Source organism: Lynx rufus, unplaced genomic scaffold (genome assembly GCF_022079265.1).
Source record: "Lynx rufus isolate CCGP_SWC_20201006 ecotype Redwood Valley unplaced genomic scaffold, mLynRuf1.p SCAF_7, whole genome shotgun sequence".
Lineage (NCBI taxonomy): Eukaryota > Metazoa > Chordata > Mammalia > Carnivora > Felidae > Lynx > Lynx rufus.
This window is the reverse complement of record NW_025814889.1, coordinates 44,349,062-44,374,795: the sequence shown is the minus strand read 5'-3', so window position 1 is coordinate 44,374,795 and position 25,734 is coordinate 44,349,062. Positions and strand designations below refer to the sequence as shown.

General features: G+C 37.7%; 1 protein-coding gene across 1 annotated transcript; it reads left to right on the top strand.

The window, feature by feature from the left end:
* Positions 1-1,623: 1,623 nt before the first annotated feature.
* Positions 1,624-19,754, top strand: LOC124501626 (NKG2-A/NKG2-B type II integral membrane protein-like). The gene is made up of 6 exons (XM_047065973.1): positions 1,624-1,810; positions 2,215-2,292; positions 2,774-2,827; positions 3,348-3,499; positions 19,307-19,410; positions 19,643-19,754. The coding sequence occupies exons 1-6, from the start codon at positions 1,624-1,626 to the stop codon at positions 19,752-19,754; spliced, it is 687 nt and encodes a 228-aa protein (XP_046921929.1).
* The last annotated feature ends 5,980 nt before the right edge of the window (positions 19,755-25,734 follow it).

The following is a 25,734-nucleotide window of genomic DNA, read 5'->3' as shown; positions in this document are numbered from 1 at the left end:
ACAGCAAAAGAAGTAATCAGCAAAACTAAAAGGCAACCCACGGAATGGGAGAAGATATTTGCAAATAACATATCAGATAAAGGGTTAGTATCCAAAATCTACAAAGAACTTATCAAACTCAACACCCAGAAAATAAATAATCCAGTGAAGAAATGGGCAAAAGACATGAATAGACACTTCTCCAAAGAAGACATCCAGATGGGCAACCGACCAATGAAAAAATGCTCCACATCACTCATCATCAGGGAAATACAAATCGAAACCACAATGAGATACCACCTCACCCCTGTCAGAATGGCTAATATTAACAATTCACGCAACAACAGATGTTGGCGAAGATGTGGAGAAAGAAGATCTCTTTTGCATTGTTGGTGGCAATGCAAGCTGGTGCAGCCACTCTGGAAAACAGTATGGAGGGTCCTCAAAAAATTAAAAATACAACTGCCCTATGACCCAGCAATTGCACCTCTAGGTATTTATTCAAGGGATACAGGTATGCTATTTCAAAGGGACACATGCACCCCAATGTTTATAGCAGCACTATCAACAATAGCCAAAGTCTGGAAAGAGCCCACATGTCCATCAATGGATAAATGGATAAGGAAGTTGTGTTCATTGGAACCAGAGGGAATTATGATAAGCAAAATTAGTCAGAGAAAGACAAATATCTTATGACTTCACTCATCTGAGGACTCTAAGACACAGAACAGATGAACACAAGGGAAAGGAAACAAAAGTAATATAAAAACAGGGAAGGGAACAAAACAGAAGAGACTCATAAATATGGAGAACAAACTGAGGGTTACTGGAGGGGTTGTGTGAGGGGGGATGCACTATATGGGTAAGGGGCATTAAAGAATCTACTCCTGAAATCATTGTTGCACTATATGTTAATTAATTTGGATGTAAATTAAAAAAATAAAAATTAAAAATATATATATTTTTTGCTCTTTTGTTTTCAGTGTTGTTCAGGTTTCAGATACATTTAGTGGGTCATGTAGTATTTTGCAACATATAAAATCTTTCTTTTAAAATTTAACGATGTCACAGACTTCCAAATTTATTTAAAATAAAAGATCATTTGATAGCACATGACCTTGTGGAAAATAAATCTAAGTCCCCAAATAGAAGAAATTTACTTCAGGGAATTTCTATTTGTGCTAAAACTAGTATTCTCCAATCAGAACACTCCATTTTTAACCAATAGTGGTTTTAAATTGTCCAAAAAATCATGCAGCATTCTTTTCCTAATACTGCGTTTTAATTTTAGCCCAGTTAATAGTGTTGAAATGTTTCTGCGGAATCATAAGGACAGTATTACTCATGAATTCCTTTATTCCTCTCTCATTTATTTCTTTACATTTTTCCAACAAATACTATTGTGTCAAACATAGAATAGCATAGTAAAAACCACTTATTCTATCATGAAACACTTATTTCTATCTCTACGGAAGTTAGTACCAGACTTTATATTGTTCAACTGCAAATGAGTAGCATCCCTCACCCTGCACCCCACCCGGTGTCACTGGACTAGCAATGTCATCAGCACATGACACACGCTCTTGATCAAGACCTTCAGGGCAGTTTCATCCACATTGTAGCTGACACTACTCAGCTGCAGACATGAACAACCAAGGCGTGACTTATGTGGAACTCCACCACGCTAAGGGCTCAAAAAGACAGCAAGTGCAACCTAAGGGCACGAAAAGTTCCATTTCAGTAACTGAGGAGGAGATAGCCTATGCAGAATTAAATCTTCAAAATGCTTCTTGGGCCCTTCAAGGGAATGGCAAGAAGTCTCCCTGCAAAGGTAAAACATTTAATACACACACAGTATACCTGTTCTAGAATGTGCAGTTGGGGTACAGGGGTGTAGGGAGTGAGTAGGGAATGATCTTGCATATTTTTCATTTGTGAGAATCCGAACTTAAATTTGGAATACGGTACTGTAATTAAAATCTGAGAACTAACTTTGTTCAGGCATTGTAATTTGTAGTCTTTACCAACATGTCATGGAGTAGTATATTTACTGTAAATGCAAGGGTATATTCTGAGAGAAGATTACAATAGAAGATACAGGTTTGGAGTCCCAAGTTTTTATGTGGGATTCCACGTGCATCGTTGGTTCTGTTTGTAAATTTTCTAAATGATTATTTCTGTGCATCCTTTCTCAGTGTTTTCATTTCTCTTTCTACTATTTATCATCATGTCCAGAGAAGCTCATTGCTGGGATCCTGGGAATCATCTGTCTTGTCTTGATGTCCACTGTGGTAATACTAGCTGTTAATCCCGGTCAGTAAGTGTTTAAATGACGAAAGGGAATATTTCACTTTAGTGGTCCTCAGTGGCTCGAAATATTTCATAACATTATGGAATTTTATTCTCTTATTTTAATGCATATAAACTCTAACTTGGAATGATTATTCTGAAGCTGTCAAAGGTAGAAATAACAACAATTGTCGATAGTATTACATATTTATTCTCATAACTCGGATTTCATAACCCAAAGACAAGGTATAGGAAAGAGACCTTATGGAGAAACACAAATTAATTCTTGAGATTGGTTACCAAATACTGTAAGAGGTGGTGCGGTTTGATTCTTTTAGGCTTTTGAAATGTCTTCCCCCGTTATTCACTTTTTACTGGTAAAAGTAATTTTATTACAGTTTTCGAATTCTAAACCATACACCAAATTTCAAACTAAGAGACTCAGTCATTACGATTTGTTTAGTTTAACATTAAGTTTGTATGAGGATTACTTTAATTGTTCTAGGTACTGACACACCGGAGCAGAATAATTCTTCCCTGGAAACAAGGATCCAGAAAGGTACAACATCATTTTCAAAATTCTGCTATTAGTATAGTTTCTATTTTGTCTCCATCTGAGGCTAGGCAAAGAAGTTAATCGAGTCTATTTGGGTGAAAATCAATTAGAAGTTCACATATAAACTTTCTGAAATAAGGATTGGCAGAGAATATTACTTCTTCTGTAACAATGTGAAGAAATACTCATTTAAAATCACCATACCCATTGTTACCAATCACCTCAAACTTCCTCTTGCTATAACATGATAAGAGACAAATCATTTTACTCTCCATAAAAGTGATTTTGTTCAGTGACTCTCAGGACATGTAGAGATGGATATTTTTGTGTGTTTGCTTTATATGGGCACATAAATTAGGATGAGAACCTGACCATTCTCTGTGAGTGTGTGTGAGCCTATTTTATTTATACCATCCTGGGAGGATGCGTAGATATGTTATGTATACATATGTATATACCCATGCAAAAATTTTAATTTTGTAATATTCAAAATTTTTGATAATATCTCATAATCTTCTTCTAGCACATCACTGTGGTCATTGCCCAGAAGAGTGGGTTACGTATTGCAACAATTGCTATTACATCAGCACTGAAAAAAAAACGTGGAATGAGAGTTTGATGTCCTGTGCTTCTGAAAACTCTAACCTGCTCTCCGTAGATAATGAAGAGGATGTGGTAAGATTTCAAATGCTTCCAGAGTTTATTAAAAGCTTATCAGTTAATATTGTATTTGTAGAGCTCATCCATATTTTTGTAAATATTTGTACTTTATTTGTTTTGAAGTCTGTTTATAGTTTGGGTATGATATTTTATGTATACTTTTATATCGTTACTGCACATTTAATAATTTCCAGTTCTTGCTTTTCATAGAAAACCATGTTTCTATAAATGCCCTTTAGCATGAAATAAACTTTACTATTTAATTTTGACGCATCAAGGAAGGTAAGTACCTGATTGCACAAATTGAACACAAACTAGTTAGAACCACGCAATTACAAGTCAGATCATGATGTAGAAGTTTAGGGTCTTTATTAGCCCTACCTATTTACATTATGAAGTATCTTTGCTTAATTTTGGACTTTTTCTCAATGGAATCATGCAGTATGCATTTTTATGTGTGTCTCCCTTCGCTCTCATATGACATTTGTAAGGCACTTATATTATTGCATTTGCCTATAGTTTGTGAATTTTCACTGCTGTCTTCTATGAATATGACATTTTATTTTTTATTTTTTTTAAACGTTTATTTATTTTTGAGACAGAGAGAGACAGAGTGTGAACGGGGGAGGGGCAGAGAGAGAGGGAGACACAGAATCAGAAGCAGGCTCCAGGCTCTGAGCCATCAGCCCAGAGCCCGACGTGGGGCTCGAACCCACGGACCGCGAGATCGTGACCTCAGCTGAAGTCGTACGCTTAACCCACTGAGCCACCCAGGCGCCCCAGAATATGACATTTTAAAATTTATTTTCACAAATTTAGTTCCCTTTTAGTATGTGGATATTATGAATAACTTTTTATGGAAAGCTTTTCCATGGCTTTTTTCACATATTGTGTTGTATTTATAACTTATATATGATGCATAACTATATAGTATATGACATATTGCATTTGCTTATAAATATTACACTTATCATAAGAAAATACAAATCTAGAAGTATAAAATAATTGTCCTTATGGGTATTTATAATACATTTTCTTCTAAGCATTAGAATGAAATTACACAGTTACGTGTATATTTCAATTTATCACCTTATTCCAACATTTTTCTAATGTATTGCGTAAACACACCGTGTACAAAATAACCCCTTAATCTCACATTCACTAGTGAAAAATTAATGTAATAATTTCTGATGATTATATAACAGTACCATTTCCTGTGAGAATGCTTGAGTGTATCTCTTGCCCATTTCTCCCAGACAGTGTCACTTTTCCCTTCTTCGAAGTCCTTGTCCAATTTTAGACATGAGCTCTTTTTTGAGTTTGTAAGACGTGAATCGATTTTGGATGCTGTGACTATCATTTTTACCCTCACATTGGAGGTTTTAATGACGCAAATGCATTAATGATACTATAGTCCAATTTATCATTTTGAATGGTGGTTATTATTTTGGACCTACTTCAGAAGTTAGTCAATGTTCAGGACTATCCTGTCCTATGTTACTTTCTAAGATTTAACTTTTCTCTTCATGTCTTTATTTTTTTTACTCTTAATTAAGGTTTATGACCTACTGGAACTTTCTTTTTGGTGATGCTGTGTTTGTCATGCTGTAAGAAAAAGGTTATACTTTTCTACATCATGACCTACTTGATGGAGCATAATTTTTAGCAGAGTGGATCTTTTCTTCATAAATAACTTTACATATGTACTTATATGCTTTAATCTGCTTTATATAAATAATGTAGATATCATACATCTTTATATAGATGATTACATTTTCAGAGATCATAGTCTACGCAGTCTATCACAACCCACAGCAGTTTGAGTAAAATGTAGAGCCTTACTTTCCTTTATGGCCCCTAATGTCCCATTCATAATATAATTGTCTTAAATATTTCTCTACTAAAATTTAGAATCAAACTTATTTTATAATTTTGCTTCAACTGATTTTCCCTCAAATATGAAACAATTTAGAAAGCACGAGAGGTGAAGGAAGTCCATTAGAACCAGTGATCTTTTTATTTTCTTTTGTTCTTTCTTCCTGAGATTCCCTGATTCCTTCTGTTATCAGAAAACTGCTAAAGGGAGTTATTTTCAGAGTGGGTCTGGTGGTGACACATTTTTTTAAGCTTACTTATTTCGAGAGAGACAGAGACAGCATGATTTGGGGGAGAGGGTGGAGAGAGAGAGAGAGAGACAGAGAGAGAGAGAGAGAGAGAGAGAGAATCCCAAGCAGGCTCCACACTACCAGCACAGAACCAAGTGCAGGGTTTGAACTCACAAAACTGTGAGGTCAGAACCTGAGCGGAAACCAAGAGTGGTACACTTAACTGACTTGAGCCACCCAGATGCCCCTGGTGACAAATGTTCTTAGTTTTCCTTCACCAGACAATGTGTTGATTTCCCCTGCATGCCTGAGTGATATTTTTGTGGGTTAGTCAATTGTTTTTTTTTTTTAAATAAATTTTTTTTTTCAACGTTTATTTATTTTTGGGACAGAGAGAGACAGAGCATGAACGGGGGAGGGGCAGAGAGAGAGGGAGACACAGAATCGGAAACAGGCTCCAGGCTCTGAGCCATCAGCCCAGAGCCCGACGCGGGGCTCGAACTCACGGACCGCGAGATCGTGACCTGGCTGAAGTCGGACGCTTAACCGACTGCGCCACCCAGGCGCCCCTAGTCAATTGTTTTTGATTGGAATATGCAGTTAGTGTCGAAAACTTTTGCCATTCTGGCATGCCCTTTTTCTGTTATTTTGACTGGAGAGAAAAAAACATTTTGGGGACTTCCTTTATTTATTTATTTTTTTAATTTTTTTTTCAAAGTTTATTTATTTTTGGGACAGAGAGAGACAGAGCATGAATGGGGGAGGGGCAGAGAGAGAGGGAGACACAGAATCAGAAGCAGGCTCCAGGCTCTGAGCCATCAGCCTAGAGTCTGATGCGGGGCTCGAACTCCCGGACCGGGAGATAGTGACCTGGCTGAAGTCGGACGCTTAACCGACTGCGCCACCCAGGCGCCCCGGGACTTCCTTTATTTTTAAAAAATGTTTATTTATTTTGGAGAGAGAGGGAGAGACAGCAAAAGCAGGGGAGGGGCAGAGAGAGAGGGAGACACAGAATCCAAAGCAGGCTCCAGGCTCTGAGCTGTCAGCACAGAGCCCAACTCGGGGCTTGAACCTGTGAACTGTGAGATCATGACTGGAGCTGAAGTCAGATGCTCAACTGACTGAGCCACCCAGGTACCCTGCATCTTGGGGACTTTTGTGTGTATCTATAGGCATCTGTGGTTTTCCAGCCTCTCTGGCACCTGTCTGGGATATGTGAGGTAAAGAAAATTTCCAGGGAGCTCGCTGCCGTGTCATTCCTCAGGTCTCCAGTGCCTGATTCGGTCAGCTTTCTCATCACCTTTCTGAGTCTTCTTCTATTGTCTTCCGTTTAATGCCCAGGGTTGTAGCTGTATTTGGTGAGAGGAATAGAGAAAATTCTACCCTCTCTATCTTTCCAGAACAGGAAGTCTGGTCTGTAGTGGTTTTAATTTGAATGTTCCCAGGCTAGTAGTGTTGAGCATTGTTTCGTATTCTCTTTGCCCTCCATATATGTTTTTCGGTGAAGTTTCTATTGAAATATTTTGCACATATTTTTTACTCTTTGTTATTACATTTTGAGAATTTTTTTATGTATTCTGGCAGCAACTCTTTTATTGGATGTATGATTTGTAAATATTTCTTCCCAAGACGCTGACTTGTCTTTCTTTTCTCTTCAAATAGAGAAATTATCCTGATGAACTACACTTTATCACTTTGTTGTTTTATGGTTCATGTGGCTGGTGTTCTAAGGAATCTCTGCCCAACTTTAGGCCATGTGTTTTTTTCTGTTACATCATCTTGAAATTTTATCTTTCAGACCTATGTATGAGCCATTTTTATATTTGTGTACGTAGTATAAAGTATATATTAATAATTTTAATATCCCATTGCTTCCCAAACATTTGTTGAAAAGACTATACTTTCTCCCCTGAACGAGCTTACATCTCTGTTGAAATGTGCACTCCATATATGTGTGGATATAAATTTTCCACTCTCTAATCTGTTCCATTAATCTCATTGTATATATTTTATGTCAATTTCATATGTTAAAAACCATCATTTTTTTAAACAGTGAGTTTATATCAGTACTTTTTCAGAGTTATCATATCTATTCTAGATCTTTCATGGATGTTTCCTATTATTTTCTATCTTTCTAAAGAAATACATATAGATATAGGTATATACTTATATAGGTATATACCTATATCTATATATCTATATTAAGTATATTTATTTATTTTGAGAGACAGAGTGTGAGAGGGAGAGGGAGAGAGAGATTCCAAGCAGCCTCCTCGCTGTTCAATGCAGAGCTTAATGCAGGGCTCAAATCTCATGAACTGTGAGATCATGACCTGAGTCAAAATCAAGAGCTAGACACTTAACCAGCTGAGCCACCCAGGTGCCCCTCTAACGATATTTTTAAAATGAAGAATGAATATTAGTTTTATCATTTGCCTTCTGCATCAGAGAAATCACATCATTTGACCTTTTTTATCCTGCTAATGTGACAGATAAAATCTATGGAACTTGAAACGTAAATTCAACATGGAATTACTTCAATAAATCTACCTATGTCATTGTCCATTATTTTTATATATTGTCAGAATCTATTTATGATTGCCACTGACATGTAATTTAGGGTTTTTTTTAGTATTCCCATCAAAATGTACTTAATACATATTTCTATAACCCCTTTTTTTCTACCCTAAGGGTTATCTTTTTGTGTTTTAATTGGCATTACATTTTTTTTACTCATAAACTTCTAAATACTCTGTAACTGAGTGTGAAAAGTTTTCTGAATTACAGGTAACATTGTATTAGAAGATATAAGGCAATTCTGATATTTTTCTTTCTTTTTGTTTTGATTTTCACATGTCATGTTTGGTAGGATTTTTTTTTTCAATTTTGTGTCTGGTTTTAAGTATATTTGCCTCTTTTCATAATATTCTTTTATGGATGCACATGGTATACATGCCAACAGGTGGCTGGATTTTCAAGTGTCACCGTTGCATGGAATCAGATAATGAACTTCACCAACAGCGCAAAACGTCCCTTTCATGTTCTTATCTGCACTTAAAAAACACTTTATAGAAATGGAACCATACACTATGCATACTTTAGTACTGGATCTTTCAGGTGAAACTAAACTTGTATGATTCATCCAAAAGTTGCATGAAGTTGCAAATTGTTCATAGTCCTTGCTATCCCATTGTCTGATTTTGCTATAATGTATTCATCCATTCTATTGCCGATGCTCTTGGATATTTGGGTATTGATTCATTTAGACCTACCTTAGTTATGCTAATACACATAAATTCAGAATCAACTTTCAGCTAAATATGTTTATCATTTCTTCCTTCTATAACTTTAGTTGGCTCTTGTCTTTATAGCTTCTTGAGAGGGAAACTACTCAGATCATGCATTTTATAGAATTCTTCTTTTTGGATATAGGTGACAAAGGTACAGAAAGTCTCTAAACACTACTTTCGTTCTACCCCCCCCAAATTTTTATATATTATCATCCAGACAAGGTAATTTCCATCATCCAGTACAAGATATTTTCAAAGACTGCATCTATGAACTGTAAATTTTTCAGAAGTGAATCGCTTTCCACATGCTTGGAAATTCCCCAGATTTCTTTCTGTCGTTGCTTCTCATTGATTCCTTTGTCTTCAGAGAATATACCTTGATTTTTCCAGCCCTTAAAATTAGGTTCCCTATTTATGACCTAGAACACTTTCTATATATGTCAGTTGTCAAGACGGTTCCTAGTGTTTTGACAGTCTTCCATAGTCCTCCTGCTTTTGTGACTAGCTGTTCTATCACTTACTGAGGGAAGAGATTTAAATCTTCAACTATACTTATAATTCTGTTAGTTTCCATTACGTGTGTTTGAGGGTTCTGTTATCAGGTGACTAATATACGTTTATAATTGTTTTATTTTTCTCTTATATTGACACCCCGAACATTTTGAAATGTTTCTTTTAATTTCTACTAATACTTTGTGTTTTAACAGCTACTTTGTCTGATACTAGAATAGCCATCCCTGCTCACTTATGGGATTCCTGTTTGTAAGGTCTATCTTTTGCTATCCTTTTACTTTCACCTATTGGTGCCTTTGAATGTAAAGTGTGTCTGTTCCAGAGAACATGTAGATGGATCTTACTTTTTTAGCCAGGATGGCAATTTCTGTCTTTTGATTGGAATATTTATCTAATTCACAGAATGTCGTTATTGGGATAGTTGGATTCAGGCCTGCCATTTTGCCCTTCGCTTTACGTCTATGTATTAGTTTCTTCTTCCACCTTACCTGGCATCTTTTGTATTAAACATGTGTTATTTCATTGCTCCATTTTAATTCCACTATTGACGTCTTAACTATATTCTTAACTAATTTCTTTAGTACCTGTAAGAAACAAACGCATCCTTTGTTTGTTTTTATTAGGTAAAATTGACATATAACATTGCATAAATTTAAGGCATACAATGTGTTCATTTGATACATTTATGTATTGCAGTATAATTGCTAAGGTAATGTTAGATAACACCGTTCTCATGTCACATATTTACCATTTTGGGGTTTTTTTGTGGGTGTTCAGAACAGCTAAGATTTAGTCTTAGCAACTTCGAAGGTTATAATACAGTAATGCTGACTACAATCACTATGCTGTACATTAGATCTCCAGAACTTACTTATCTATAGTTGTACTTTGTACTCTTAAATATCTCCAGAATTCCCCACCCCTTCCCCTTGTAAACAACATTCTACCCTTAAATTTTACAGGTTCAATTTTTTCAATTCCACATGTGAGACCATACAGTTTTTGTATTCCTTGTCTGACTTTTATCTCTTACAATAATGCCTTCAAGTTTTATCCATTTGCCACAAATGGCAAGATTTCTTTCTTTCTCACAGCTGAATAATTTATATTCAGTGTGTATGAATTTGTATATTGTATATATGTAATACCTTCTTTATAATCTGTTGGCAGATACTTAAACCATTCTAACAGGCATGAGGTGACATCAGCTGGTGGTTTTAATTTTTTTTAACGTTTATTTATTTTTGAGGCAGAGAGAGACAGAGGATGAACGGGGGAGGGGCAGAGAGAGAGGGAGACACAGAATCCGAAGCAGGCTCCAGGCTCTGAGCCATCAGCCCAGAGCCCGACGTGGGGCTCGAACTCACGGACCGCAAGATCGTGACCTGAGCTGAAGTCAGATGCTTAACCGACTGAGCCACCCAGGCGCCCCCAGCTGGTGGTTTTGATTTGCATTTCCCTGATGATTAGTGACCTTACGCAACTTACCTGTATCTGCTTGCCATTTGTATGTCTTTCAAAAAATATCTACTCAAGTCCTTTGCCCATTTTTTAAATTGGATTGTGTTCTTTGCTTTTATTACATTGTAAGAGTTCTTTATATAAATGGATATTATTCCCTTATCTGATATTTGTTTACAGATATTTTCTTCTGCTGTCTACATTGTTCTTTCACTTGCTTGGTTCTTTCCTTGCTGAAAAGATGCTCTTTGGCTTAATGCAGTCCCACTTTTCTTATTTTAGTTTTTGTTGCCTGTGGTTTCGGTATCCAAGAAACCATCATCTACACCAATGTCAAAGGTATTGTTCCTTTTGCCTCTACCAGTGATTCTATATGTTTATATGTTTCATTGTTTCTAATTTTCGTCTCTCTGTTTCAGCTTCAAGAATTCCCTTTAGCATTTCAGTTAAGCAGATCAAATACTTAAAACTTGTTCTGACACATGGTGGTCTAGAGACCACCACGAGAGTCATGGTGCTGCTGTCCTCTGCCATCCGGGGCAAGCTGAACCATTGACACACCATCCTGTGAGAGGCTGGGAAAGCTTTTATCTCTTCTTCGTTTTCGAATGACAGCTTTGCTGAGTAAGGCATTCTTGGTTGGCTGTTTTTTTTCCCCTTTGACCGCCTTAAAAATATCATCCCACTCCCTCCTGCCTTATGTTTGGGAAGAAGATCTTGTCGAGATGATCTTTCTGGTATCAGGTACTGCATGCTGGCCTCAGAGCCCTCAGAGCAGTACTGGAACTGTCATCCAAGGTCAGGCACAGATAGAACTACCATCGCCACAAGGTCTCAGTGCACAGGTTCACTTACTGTGGCTGTGGCTCTGGGGTCTAAGGTGGAGACACTTGCAGATATGCCATGGAAACTGTACCTGGGTCTCAGGGGCTCATCGCTCTGACTCTGGTTGACAGAAGCTATGTAGCGGTGACCACGGAACTTAGGATGACAAGCTCTAGCAAGGATGGGTCAGAGGCTGGAGTTGCCGTGGGTGATGTCAAGTTTTCAAACAATAGCAACCTCGTGTTAGCAATGGCAGTCCAGAATCTAGGCATCGAGTGGGGATGGGGTTCAGAGCAGCAGGAGGACCCTTTACATGAAGATACAGAGTCATGACATGGAACACTATGGGTAGAATCCAGGACAGCAGCAACTTGCACCTAGAGTGGCAGCTAAAGCATTCTTAGGAGCTGTGGGCAGGGTTCAGGGCAGCAGAGTCTGCCCTGGTAATGTTGAGACAGAGCCCCAACCTGGGACCAGGAGAGGGCAAAAATCAGACCAGCTCTAGTCTTGTATAAGGGAGGCACTGTGGCACCCAGTCCCTAAAAGCAGCAATTGGCGGCCCCAAAGGCAAGTCTGACCATAGCAACAGACCCAGGCTCTGGGAGGAGATACAGAGAGAGCACTCTGGGCTGCTCCAACTAGTGGGATCAGGATCAGTATCGGTGGGACATCTCTGTTGCAAAAGCTGCAGATGTCCACATCGTTGAAGATTATTGGGTTCTCCTACTCCCCTTCTCTCCATGAGGTGACTCCCCCTAAGGGGATTCCTCCAGGTGCCAAGTGGCTCTCAGCTGCAGGGATGGGGGATGCAGGTAATATGCTTCCTTTACGTGCTATGGGACCATCCTGGATTTTTTAATTACACCCGGTGTGTGCTGCTTCTCTGTGGTCTAGATTGTTCCCTGAGCAGTTCTCAGTTTGGAGTTGTATAATTATTGTTCTTATTGCTTTTATTGGGATTTGCTCATCTTCTATCTTGCTGATAGCACTCTTTACGCATATATCATTAGCTGATCGCCATCTACTTCAAATTAATTCTAATTTCCATTAAAATATGTTATATTAACACAAATATAGCTCCTTTCCCCCCTCCTAAGTATTACAGGTATTCCTCAGCTGTTCAAAAATTTGCATTATGCCTGCGGCACCTGCGTGGCTCAGTTGGTTAAGCGTCCAACTCTTGATTTTGGCTCAGGTTGTGATCACATGGTCCATGAGATATGAAGCTTTGAGTCCAGCTCTGCCCCGACAGTGGGTAGCCTGCTTGGGATTCTCTCTCTCCCTCTCTCTGTGCCCCCTCCCCCCATGCTCTTAATAAAATAACAAACACACTTTTAGGAGAATTTGCCTTACGTCAGTTTGCTTTTGTGAAAGACCTACGTTAGTACCAGTTTTTGCTGAACAACAGAATCTGAAGGGGATTAACATATTTAGGAGAAAAGATGAAAAGCAAAAATTGTGCTCGCTGCTAGTTTTACTGTTAGAGGCAGCTCACACCCTCCAAGCAGCAAGATTGGCCCTGTCAATTTCATTCCTCAGAAAGTATACTCAGCATCTGAGTTCAGTACCAAGCATAGCTTTCAATTGTGTTTTTGAGCATCTGTGTTCAATTTATTTTTCATATCCATTCGCAAGGTGTGTCTTATATCAGAAAAACGTTAAGGGAGGTTATTTGGGGGTTATTTATTTTAGTGGGGAATGTTTTGGGGATCAGGGAATATTCAACAATTTTTCCACGTGAATTAATGTTATTTACTTCTTTAGTGTCCACCATTTCGGCTTAGGAACATTTTCATAGGGACGCTCAACTTTCAGAGAGAGCCGGAAACCTGTTCTTACAAGGTTGTACTGAAGCCAGCTACCTTCAGATTCCAAACACTGATTTCCCACTGGGGACTTGAAATGACGCACTCTTGGTGACTTTGCGCCACAGAAATTAACAAATGCTAAAAAAATAACGTACATGGTATAGATCCCACCGTACAGTGTTATAATGATTGCTTTAAATAATCTCATCTTTTGAAGCAATTCAGAGAGGAAAACATACACACAGATTTTAAAATATACGAATATATTTACCATTTCTGCCGATCATATTCCGTCTTGTAGATATGCGTTACCAACTGGCATCATTTACTTGTAGCTTAAAGAACGTTTTTAGAGGGCAGGTATACTAAGAGGAAATTGTCTTAGATTTTGTGTTCGTTGTGGGGTCTTTATGCAACTTCTTTTTTGAAAATTTGTTTTACGAATTTATAATTCTTGTTTGACAAGTGTTTTTATTTTGTTTTGTTTTGGGTTTGTGTGTGTGTGTGTGTGTGTGTGTGTAGGGAGTTGGTTTGTTTCTTGCTTTTTTTTTCAGTACTTTCAGCTCTGAATTTGACCTTCCCTGTCTTTTATTCTTTATTGTTTCTGGTAAGAACTCATCTATTAATCATATCGTTATTTTACTAAATGTAATGAGTAGGTTTTTTTTTCTTGCTTCTGTCAAGATCACCTCCTTTCTTTTGTTTGCCTTTTTATTTTATTTTTTTTTAAGTTGTGGCAAAAAAAAATGCACATAACGTAAAACTGACCACATTATCCATGTTAACAAAAATAGACTGTTTTCTTGGAGCAGTTTTAGGGTCACAGCAAAACTCAGACAAAGTACAGAGATTTTCTGTATTCCTCTACTATCTATGTGTCTGTGCACCAGTAATGCATAGACTTTCTCACTTTCAGCATCCCTCAGTGGGGTGGTTTGTTTGCTTCAATTGATACACCTATCTTGACACATCCTTGTCACCCAGAGACCATAGTTTACTTTAAGGTGTACTCCTGATGTTGTGCATTTTATGAGTTTGGAGAAATATATAATGACGTGTATCAACCATTATGGAGTTATACAGAATAGTTTCACTGCCTTCAAAGTCCTCTGTGCTCTACCTATCCAAATTTCCTTCCCCCTAAACCCTGTCAACCACTGATGTATTAATGGTCCCTGTAGTTTTGTTTCTTCCGTATTTTCACACAGTGGGAATCACATGCTATCTCACATCTTACATTGCATTTAACTAGATCATACATCTTAAGCAACTCTAAGCACCCATGCTAGAGGCGCTAACTATATCTAGAACTTCTACCTTGTAAAACTGGGACTCTATACTCATTAAACAATAATTACCTTCTCCACTTTCCCTTCAACCGTTAGCAATCGCCATTCTACTCACTGTTTCTACTAATCTGACTACTTTAGACGCTTCATGTAATTGGAATCATACACTTTTTTTTTTCTTTTTTTGAGTTTGTGTGACTGGCTTGTTTCACTTAGCATAATGTCCTGGAGTTTCATCCATATTATAGAATTGGTTAGATTTCCTTCTTTTTTAAGGCTGGATAAATACATTGTTATGTGTATAGCACGTTTTCTTGATCCATCCATCCATCAGTAGACACTTGGACTGCTTCTACTACTTGGCTTTTGTGAATAATGCTTCAGTGAGGATGGATGTACACATCTCTTTGAGGTCTTGCTTTCAATTCCTTTAGATATTTTGCAACATGTGGGATTACTGATTCAGTTGGTAATTGTATTTTTAATTTCTTGGAGAGGCTCCATACTCTCCTTCATAACAGCTGACCAATTTATGTTCCCAACAACAGTATGCAAGGCTCCTCTTTTTCACCTTCTCACCAAAACTTTTTTGATTCTATCCAGCCTAATGAGAATGAGGTGCTATCTCATCGTGGTTTTGATTTGCATTTCTCAGATTATTAGTGCTATTGAGCATCTTTTCATATGCTTTTTGACCATTTGTATATTTTCTTTGGAGATAAATCTATTCAATTTCTTTGCTCATTTTTTAACTGTGTGATTTGGTTTTTGTTGTTGTTACTGACTTGTAAGTTTCCTTATATATTTTGGAAATGAATCCCTTGTTTGATGTATGATTTGCAAGTGTTTTTGCCACTATTCATTCTGTTGATCACGCCCTCTGATGCATAGAAATGTTTTCGTTTGATGTAGCCTGTTTGTCTACAACGGACTTTTCCTTTGTAGTCTATGGTTTGGGTGGCATACCCGAGAAATCATTGCCAAACACAATGTTGTTTACTTTCCCCCCAGGTTTTCTTCATGCATTTACATAGTTTTACATTTATGTTTAGGTCCTTAGTCCTTTTTGAGTTAACTTTAGTATATGGTGGAAATGTAAGCAGCCAACTTCATTCTTTTACATGTGGATAGCCAGGTTCCCACACCATTTGTGACAGATACTGTTCTTTCCCTTCTGAATGGTCTTGGCACCCTTAAAAAAATGATGAGCTGAATATACATGGGTTTGTGTCTGAATATATCTTTAAATTATTGTTTCCATGGGAGATTCAGGGCCCGGGGCTTCCTATTCCTTCCTCTTGCTGATAGTATCCCACTTCAGTCTGAAATTGTGTGCAGGGCAGATATGGATTCTGTGGTACATGATGTGGTCCGAGGCTGATTGAGGTGGAAAATATGTCACCCGTTCCCTGATTTTCACACTGACTTAAAACACATCTTAATCCACCCTGTTACCTCAAGATTATTTCTTGGTCTATGTTTGCAAGTGTCCCTCGGTCATTTCATTATGTCATGAGATGTGGATTTGTATGCGTTCATGCTATTAGCAGTTTGCTAAGCCTCTGGTGTCCACAAATATTTATTAAACTATATCTAATAAGTTGTTCATTCATTGTGATTTACAGTTGTTCTTTTTTTCTTTTTCTGCCTCTGTTGTTCTTATCAGATTCTACTTAGACCTAAGCTGGTTTTCCTGATCCTGTTTTGAAGATCTCTGAACCCTGTTAAATTTTCTCTTTTTTTTCTCTCTCATCCTCTGGGATGAATAACTTCTGTTACTGTAACCACCATCTCATCAGTTTTGTCTACGGCATCTCCAATTTTCTGCAGAGAAAATTTAGTGAATTTTTCACTTCAGGTATGAATTTATACACTCAAAATGTCTCCGTGGTTTATTCATATAGTTTTATTTCACTGTTGGTATCACCGACTTGCTCTGTTGCTGCCATCACATTGTTCATTTAATTATTTAAAGTAACTTTTCATTATAATTTACATATATTTACGAATATTATTTGAAAATACTTTCTTCTGATAAATGTAACATCTTATCCCATAAGAGGTTTCTAATGGCCTATGAATTCTCTTACTATGGAAGACATTTTCCAACTTCTTTTTATGTGTTTTGACTTTTCAAGTAGACATTCTTTGAAATATACTTTAGCAAACATACATTCTATTTTTTTTAGATTTATTATTTTTATAATTTGCATAAACGTTACTGCAGAATCTTCTCCTCTAAAGTCTGCCTGCTGATATTTTTGTTCAGGTTTTCCAGATTCTTTTTGTTGATTTTTATTTTTCAGCCTATCTTCCTAGGGATTGCCCTTGTAATTTTGTAGCTTAGATGTCAAATACCAATTTTTTTTTATTTTTTTCAATATGTGAAGTTTATTGTCAAATTGGTTTCCATACAACACCCAGTGCTCATCCCAAAAGGTGCCCTCCTCGATACCCATCACCCAACCTCCCCTCCCTCCCACCCCCATCAACCCTCAGTTTGTTCTCAGTTTTTAACAGTCTCTTCTGCTTTGGCTCTCTCCCACTCTAACCTGTTTTTTTTCCCTTCCCCTCCCCCATGGGTTTCTGTTAAGTTTCTCAGGATCCACATAAGAGTGAAACCATATGGTATCTGTCTTTCTCTGTATGGCTTATTTCACTTAGCATAACACTCTCCAGTTCCATCCATGTTGCTACAAAGGGCCATATTTCATTCTTTCTCATTGCCACGTAGTACTCCATTGTGTATAGAAACCACAGTTTCTTTATCCATTCATCAGTTGATGGACATTTAAGCTCTTTCCATAATTTGGCTATTGTTGAGAGTGCTGCTATGAACATTGGGGTACAAGTGCCCCTATGCATCAGTACTCCTGTATCCCTTGGGTAAATTCCTAGCAGTGCTACTGCTGGGTCATAGGGTAGGTCTAGTTTTAATTTTTTGAGGAACCTCCACACTGTTTTCCAGAGTGGCTGCACCAGTTTGCATTCCCACCAACAGTGCAAGAGGGTTCCCATTTCTCCACATCCTCTCCAGCATCTAGTCTCCTGATTTGTTCATTTTGGCCACTCTGACTGGCGTGAGGTGATATCTGAGTGTAAATACCAATTTTTTTTAAAAGACCACATTCCCCAATGTTTATAGCAGTTCTACAACAATAGCCAAATTATGGAAAGAGCCTGAATGTCCACCAACTGATGAGTGGATAAAGAAGATGTGGTTTATATATACAATGGAACACTAGTCGGCAATGAAAAAGAATGAAATCCTGCCATTTGTAACAACGTCGATGGAACTGGAGGGTATTATGCTAAGTGAAATAAGTCAGGCAGAGAAAGACAGATATCATATGTTTTTCACTCATCTGTGGAATTTGAGAAACGTAACAGAAGACCATGGGGGAAGGGAAAGGGAAAAAAAAAATCGTTACAAACAGAGAGAGAGGCAAACCATAAGACAGTCTTAAATACAGAGAACAAACTGAGGGTTGATGAATGGGGGTGGGGTAGCAGGCAAAATGGGTGATGGGCATCAAGGAGGGCACTTGTTGGGATGAGCACCAGGTATTGTATGTAAGTGATGAGTCATGGGAATCTACTCCCCAAACTAAGAGCACACTGTATACATTGTATGTTAGCCAACTTGACAATAAATTATATTTAAAAAATAATAAATAATAATAATAAACAAACAAAAGACTGCATTCAAATACTGCAAATCAGGAGATTCCCCCCTCTGCCATGTGACATGTGTGCATGTGTGTGTGTTTGTGCACATGTGTGAATGTGGGAGGGGACAGCTCATAACTTTACTATGAGTTCTCAAGTCTCTTTCTGTTCTTACTTTCTCCTGGGTTCGTCTTGGCCTCCTCTCCATGTGTGCATATTCTTTTCCATCAGCCAAGAGTGTGTGGAGAGCTGATGTCACCTCTTCTGTTGTATTTTTACAGAACTATCTTCCCATTATATTTATGGGGGGGGGGTCACAGAGCTTGGCACAAAGACCAAAACCTCTGACTAGTAAGAGTATGGGTTTTCTTCAACATTACCTAGTGAAATCAGCACTTGGAGCTGAAAATCAATAGGCTAGTTTGCCCCCAACGCCACCGCTAATCAAGTCTGCCCCTGTGGCACCAACACCATTGTTTTTTTGCTGCTTCTCGAACTGTAAAAACTGTGATTCTTCTTGATCGCTGAGCTAGGGTCAACAGGTGGGGAGGCACGGGAGCATCCCAGGCAAGAAAATGACAAACGTGCTGCTTCCTACTTGAATCTCTAGGATTTTTTCCAATGTGAATATGTCACAAATTATCATTAACCTTTCGTCAATAATCAGAACCCCAAAACTATGACCTTCGTCAGCATGTCCTCCTCACTTAATCCTGCTAAGAGACTTTTATAATGTGTCCAGTGCGTAACATTATATTATAATTTGAAAGATTTTATAAAGTAGGAAAGAATTAACTTTGTTTGGTACTACAAAATCCAAATGAATACAAGAGCTTTTCTAATAAAATTTATTTTCTCATAGTATTTGTTGAATTTATTCATTCCTACTTCGTGGATTAGAGGTTGCCACAGAAGCAATAAAAATTCATCTGTGTGGTCAAGAGGCTCAACTGTCTCTTCCAAAGTGTAAGTTTCCTAAGAACTTATGTTTTTTATGCCTTCGGGGAATTAATCTTAGAAAGAAAACCAGCAATATGTGGACAATTTTATAGACACAATTGTTGAAGTGTTTCCATAGAAAAATGATAGGGGAAATATTTGCATTTCGATGCATAACTATTAATTGAAATAGTTTATCCATCAAAAGATTATTGTATATATTGCTAAGATTAATGCGATATAATTCTCTGTATTTCAGGTTGCCAGTATCTTCAGAGAGTGACCAGAATTGTCCATATTTCAATTTTAAATTAAAGAAGAGCTATTTTGAATCCTGCTTAATCACAAGACCATATGTTTGTAAGCACTAGGCATTTTAGTTACCTCATTTTGGTATAACGCTATCTCACCATCTATAAAGAGCATATCTCACATTTCTTCATACGCCATCCAATTATTTTCTCAGAATACTTTTAAGATATTCTTTGTTTGACCAATATTAGGTTCACAACAAAACTCAGAGGAAGGTACAGGGGTTTCCTACATTGTCCCTGTCTGTACACATGCATGGCCTCTCCCATTATCAAGGTCACTCACTAGAACGGTCCATTTGTTACCAAGGATGAGTCCACAGTGATGCATCATAATCACCCAAGTCCAAAGTGTACCTGAAGATTCACCCTTGGTGTTCTTCAATCTTTAGTTATATTAATGTAAAAAATACGTTCTCAAGGTACATAATATATATTCCTTAAGCTTTTGCTTTTTATTAAAATAAGTTATAAATTCCAAATCATAATATCAAGCACTGTTACTATAAAGCTCTCAATAAAGTAAACAATTCCAATCATATTTCCAAATTAATTGATTTGTCCTAGCCCTTAAAGGGGCCACAAAGGAGGGTTGAACAATGCAGAGTGGCAAGATTATCAGTCAGAATTCAATCAAGAGACAGAAACCAAAGGAAGTTTGATGTATACAATTATTCTCTATTTGTAAGGGAAAGCCTACTAAGAGGAAAGACTACTAAGATGAAAAAAATTTGTAAGAATAATTTAGAGTGAGGGGTGCCTGGCTCAATTGGTTGAGCCTCCAACTTCAGCTCAGGTCATGATCTCACAGTTCGTGGGTTCGAGCCCCATGTCGGGTTCTGTGCTGGTCACTCAGAGCATGGAGCCTGCTTCAGATTCTGTGTCCCCCTCTCTCTCTCTATCCCTCCCTGCTGGCTCTCTGTCTGTGTCTCACTCAAAAATAAATAAACAGTAAAAGGAATTTTAAATAAAAGAATATGTCAGAGTTAAAGGAGAGTACCGAAAGGAGCAATCACTGGGAAGCCAGGCTTACTCTCCGAAGACAGGATTTAGATGTCACTAAAGACATTGTTGCTACGCACAGCTTCATGGCAGACATGCTTCCTGGATTGGCCTGGGACAGAGCAGCTCCACGGTCCACTGGTGAGGATAGATCTCAGGCTGTGACCGGCAGGCAAGAAGAACCCACACCAGAGTGTTAGGAGGCACAGAGCTGAGGGCAGGAAACTGATGGACAGGCCACCAAAACTTCTTCCAGGCTGAATACACAGGACTTCCTGCAAGCATGCGGCTGGCAACCAAGCCACGGTGGCCAAAGGAGGGAAAACACCATGAAACCAGGAAGAAGAGGCCTTTCTGCTGCACCGTCTCTCCATTGTCTTTTACCGACAAAAGTCAACATCGTGTGAGATGATGAGGGCGAGAAGTTTACAGGATGTAACTCCATTATCTGAGAACGGAACACGGAGGGTAGATTTGGAGCTGAGAGTACTAAATTGTTAATGGGCACTCAGGGTTATCATGCAACAACCACAGGGTTGCTGTCTAAGAGCCATTCAGATCTGCCCACTTCCTCAGAGAATGGAACCGAGCTGTACCTTCTGAATCCATTGTAGTGCAGCGTTTTTAGTGATTAGTTTCATTTTTTGGTAAAGACTGGTATCTTCATCGGATAATAACCGGTGTCCTTCGACACGTTTTCTTGTGTGTTGTTCTCCTCACCTAGATTGTACATAGTGTGGAACATATCCTGTTTTCTTAAATGTTCCAGATCCTAACTTTTGCCACTCTTTACTACAATGCCTAGGAAATACTTTAATGGGAAAAATAGTGTTGAATAATAAAGAAAACAAGAATTAAAGGCATAAAGAGTTTTCTGTGGGTCAAGCAGCTGGTTATTGACAGAATTGGGGAGACCCTTGAGTAATTTGATAATCATTCAGAGATTGACTGAATCTACCCTAGTTCGCTCACAAGAGGGAAAGGGTTTACCTTTGATTATTGTTTGCCAAATAACTTACTGTTTCATATACATTCATCTCTCTGAATGTAGCCTTCCTTATATTCTCTGTATGTAGTCCCTGTACTCATATAGAAAAATTATATGAGTATTTAAAATTAATTTCATACAATATGTAAATGACAGCTGTAACTAATTGCTGAAGTCGTGTTACAAAAAACTCAAGATTGCATTGATGTTTACAAAGAATTTAAACTTATTTTTCATTCAACCATTTAGAGTCTGAGGGTGTTTCAGTTGATGTAGGCTGGGTAAACATGAACTTGGCTCCATACAGATTCAGCTCAGATCTTTTTTATATATTTTATTCTTAGAGGAGTGGATACCTGGTATATGACCTTTTATAACAGAGATTAGTAGCTCTCAGAGGAGTCAGCAGATATGTACTTCTTTTTTTTAATGTTTATTTATTTTTGAGAGAGAGAGAGAGAGAGAGAGAGAGCGCACAAGTGGGGGAGGAGTAGAGAGAGAGGGAGACACAGAATCCGAAGCAGGCTCCAGGCTCCGAGCTGTCAGCACAGAGCCCAACGTGGGCTTGAACTCACGAATCGCCAGATCATGACCTGAGCCAAAGTTGGATGCTTAACTGAGTCACCCAGGCACCCCAGCAGATGTGTGCTTCTTAATTCTTGGGCCCTAAACTTGTAAGGTGTCCCTTTCTTACATTATATTGTGAAAGAAGTCACATGACCAAACATGTCACTAAGTGTCTGCGAAGTATATCTCCTTTCAAAACAGTCAGATGGAAGAAATGTAGATCACTGAACTATAACCTAATCTGCTATTATAGGTATAGGAATATTTTTGTCATATTTTATGAAATAGGTAAGCATGTTTGTAAAGACAATATTGGAAAATAGTTAAAACACTTAGTACTTTAAGCAACTTCCTTTCTAGATTTTTGTTTCCTCTGTACCCAATATTCTCATAAGGTAGTTTTGTATAGTGGTAAACATCATCATATAGATGCTTTCACCAGGGTCCTTGATCAATGTAAAATGGGGAGTAAGCAGTAGAGCATAAAGTTTAAGAACGTTGGCAATGAAACCAAGTCATTTCAATGTGCTTTCAGAAGGCACATTGTTAGTCTTGTGACTCAGTTATATAACTACTCTGGCTCAGTTTCCTCTCCAGTAACATATGACAGAAATAGTATTTTATTCAGAGAGTTACTTGAAGGGTATTTGAAAGCACCTGTTGGCACTCAAACATTCACTAGACCTCAGTCATTTTTACTTAAGTCTTTAGTCTTTAGTCTTCAGTTCCACCATCTGATAGGAGGATGTTCCATCATCTGATAGGACTGTAATTGTAGCCACCTAATAAGGCTGATCTGAGGAATAAATAATGTAATGCCTAAAGATTCTTTAAATAAAGTATAACCATACCGAGTTCTTGCTGTATGTCCTCTTTTCGTATTTTGCTTCCCAAATATTCAGTAAACTCTGGTTCCAAGAGGACTCAAAGTCTCAAACTCTGCCTTCCTCTTTTCACCCATCCAAATGTCTGCCGTCAATATGTTAGTTTAATACGGCACCAAAAATATTACCTCATTTGACCAACTCAATCATATACATCAAAGATATTTGCATGTTAAACAAAGTTTTTGAGAAAGTCAACATGCCACGTATGAACACTAAACAAGAGTCGTTTTTTTACTGGGCAGGCAGTCCCATTTTGAAATCAAGTCACATTCACTGTTCCTTTTCTCGGTGATGAAGAACCCTTGTTTCCTTCCACAGTTGTTGTTTTGGATGTATTTTAAGGCCATCTTTTTCTGGAATTGAAGAAATTTGAAAGGAATTGTCAAGGTTGGACAAGATAGCCTAATTTGATTCGTAGATTTAAGAAGCCTACGGGATCCTAGGGGAAGAGGAGACTGATGTGCCCTCTTCTTTCCAATGTTGGAGTATCCCATCCACACATATGTATCTCTTACCATTAAGAATAGAGAAAGGTTAGAGAGAAGCTGCTTAATACATTCTGAGGTGGAATACCTCCCAATTTTCTCCCAGAGTACTTTTTACATGTCTAAAACTGTGCATAAAAAGGTGCCTAAAGTCTTACAAGTACCTGTAAGAATCCATGGAAACCATTTGGTAGCATGAGCTCAGGTTAGGGGATCCACCAAAACCACTGGAGATATATATATAAATATGGAAGGATATTAAGAGGGTGTTAATCAAGAGTGAATTAAGAATAGAAAGAGTCCTGCAGAAGCCAGGGATATAAAAATCAAAACGGTAGTGTTCTCTGTGACTTTCTGAGAACGCACATTAGGCGTTGAACATAATGGACTTGTTATTCTGGATCCCAGAGTGAAACAGTACTCATTTCAGTACTGAAATCAGAGGAAGAGGGGGGGCCCTTTTAAATGTTACTGTTGTCGGGGCAGAGAGGAAAGCATATTCTTTGCAGGCAGCCAGTTCCAGAGAAAATGCAAAAAGAACAGACTTGTGTCTGTTCAATCTCGTGTGCCAAATTCACTAATCCAAAAATTTTGTTTTCTGGTAACTAATGGGTGCAAAGTTAGGGATAAAATAAGACATTTAAAAAGTGTTGCTCTGCCCTGCGTTTTCTGAGGCTCTTCCCTTAATTACAACCATTGTTTCCTTGTTGTTTCCCCTAAGGCAACATGTAAATATCTAGCTTTGCCCCTCTCCTGCCCAATTATTCCGAATTAGATAAGAGTAATCATGCAATCTTTAGGGGAGCAAAAATAATTTTACAAGAGAGTTCAATGTGATAATATCAAAAGCTATGACACCTGTAATTAGGATCTTACAAGGAGAGGAAAACGTGGCAGAAAAATATTTGAAGAAATAATAGCTGAAACTAATTCCAAATCTGTTGAGAAACAAAGTTAAATTCAGGAAGCGCAGCAAAGCCCAAATGAGATCATCTAAATCACAAGTGGGTACATTGTACTCATTCTTCTGAAAGGGAGGAAAACAAAATCTTGAAAGCAACCAGAGAATAATGATACATATATGCCAGAAATTCATTATGAGTAATGAAAATAAGAAAAAATGGAATATTCCCCTGAGGAAAAAGTAATCTGCCAATCCAGAATCCTATATCATTGATAGCCTTCCAGAATGAAGGTAAATTAAGACATATTCAAACACGACTGGGAACATTCATCACCAACAGAACTGCATTACGAGTGGCAAAGGAAGGAAATTCTTTGGTACCAGATAGAAAATTGGGTATTTAGGAAGGTAAGAAGAGCATGAGAAATTATAAATATCTGGGTAAGTATTAAAGACAATCTTCTGTTAATTCTTGCAGTACGCATGACTATTCAAAGCAAATTTTATAACATTACCTTCAGTGTTTACAATATATGTAGGATGTAATACATACAACAACTTATACCATAATGGGTTGCGGAGGTGATCAATAAACCTGTTTGTTACAGGATTTTTTAAGTTGTAGAAAAATAATTCTAAAAAGACTGTGAAAAGTTAGGAGTGTGTACTGTAATCTTTAGAACAACCATTCTAAACAATCTGTTTAGAATATAATGTAAACAGATATAGCCTGGAAGCCAATACATATATATTTTTAGTGTTAATTTATTTATTTTGAAAGAGAGAGTGAGAAAGACGGAAGGGCAGAGAGAGAGGGAGACAGAGGATCTGAAGCAGGCTCTGAGCTGACAACAGAGAGCCTGATGCAGGGCTTGAACCCACAAACCACTAGATCATGACCTGGACCCAAGTCGGAGGCTTAACCAACTGAGCCACCCAGGCTCCCAGGAAGCCAATATATTAATTGAAACAGAATTCTAAAAAAAGTATTCAAATAATTCCAAAGAAGACAGGCACAAAAGGCACAAAGACAAAACAAATTATGAATCTAGAATAATTTAACTTCAAAATTAACACTTATGTAGTATAAAAGACTAAAAATAATTAAGAAAATAATTCATCTACACCAAATTCTTACTTTGTTTCTTCTCACCATAAAGTATGTTGCCTGGATTAAGTTAGTATTCTTAGGGAGATTTGGCTCAAG

Bases quoted from the DNA above. Each gene is read 5' to 3' on its own strand.
- LOC124501626 (XM_047065973.1), top strand. From the start codon at position 1,624: ATGAACAACCAAGGCGTGACTTATGTGGAACTCCACCACGCTAAGGGC. The intron at 3,500-19,306 runs GTAAGATTTCAA...ATTTTCTCATAG, and splicing joins TAGATAATGAAGAGGATGTG to TATTTGTTGAATTTATTCAT. The intron at 19,411-19,642 runs GTAAGTTTCCTA...TCTGTATTTCAG, and splicing joins TCAACTGTCTCTTCCAAAGT to GTTGCCAGTATCTTCAGAGA.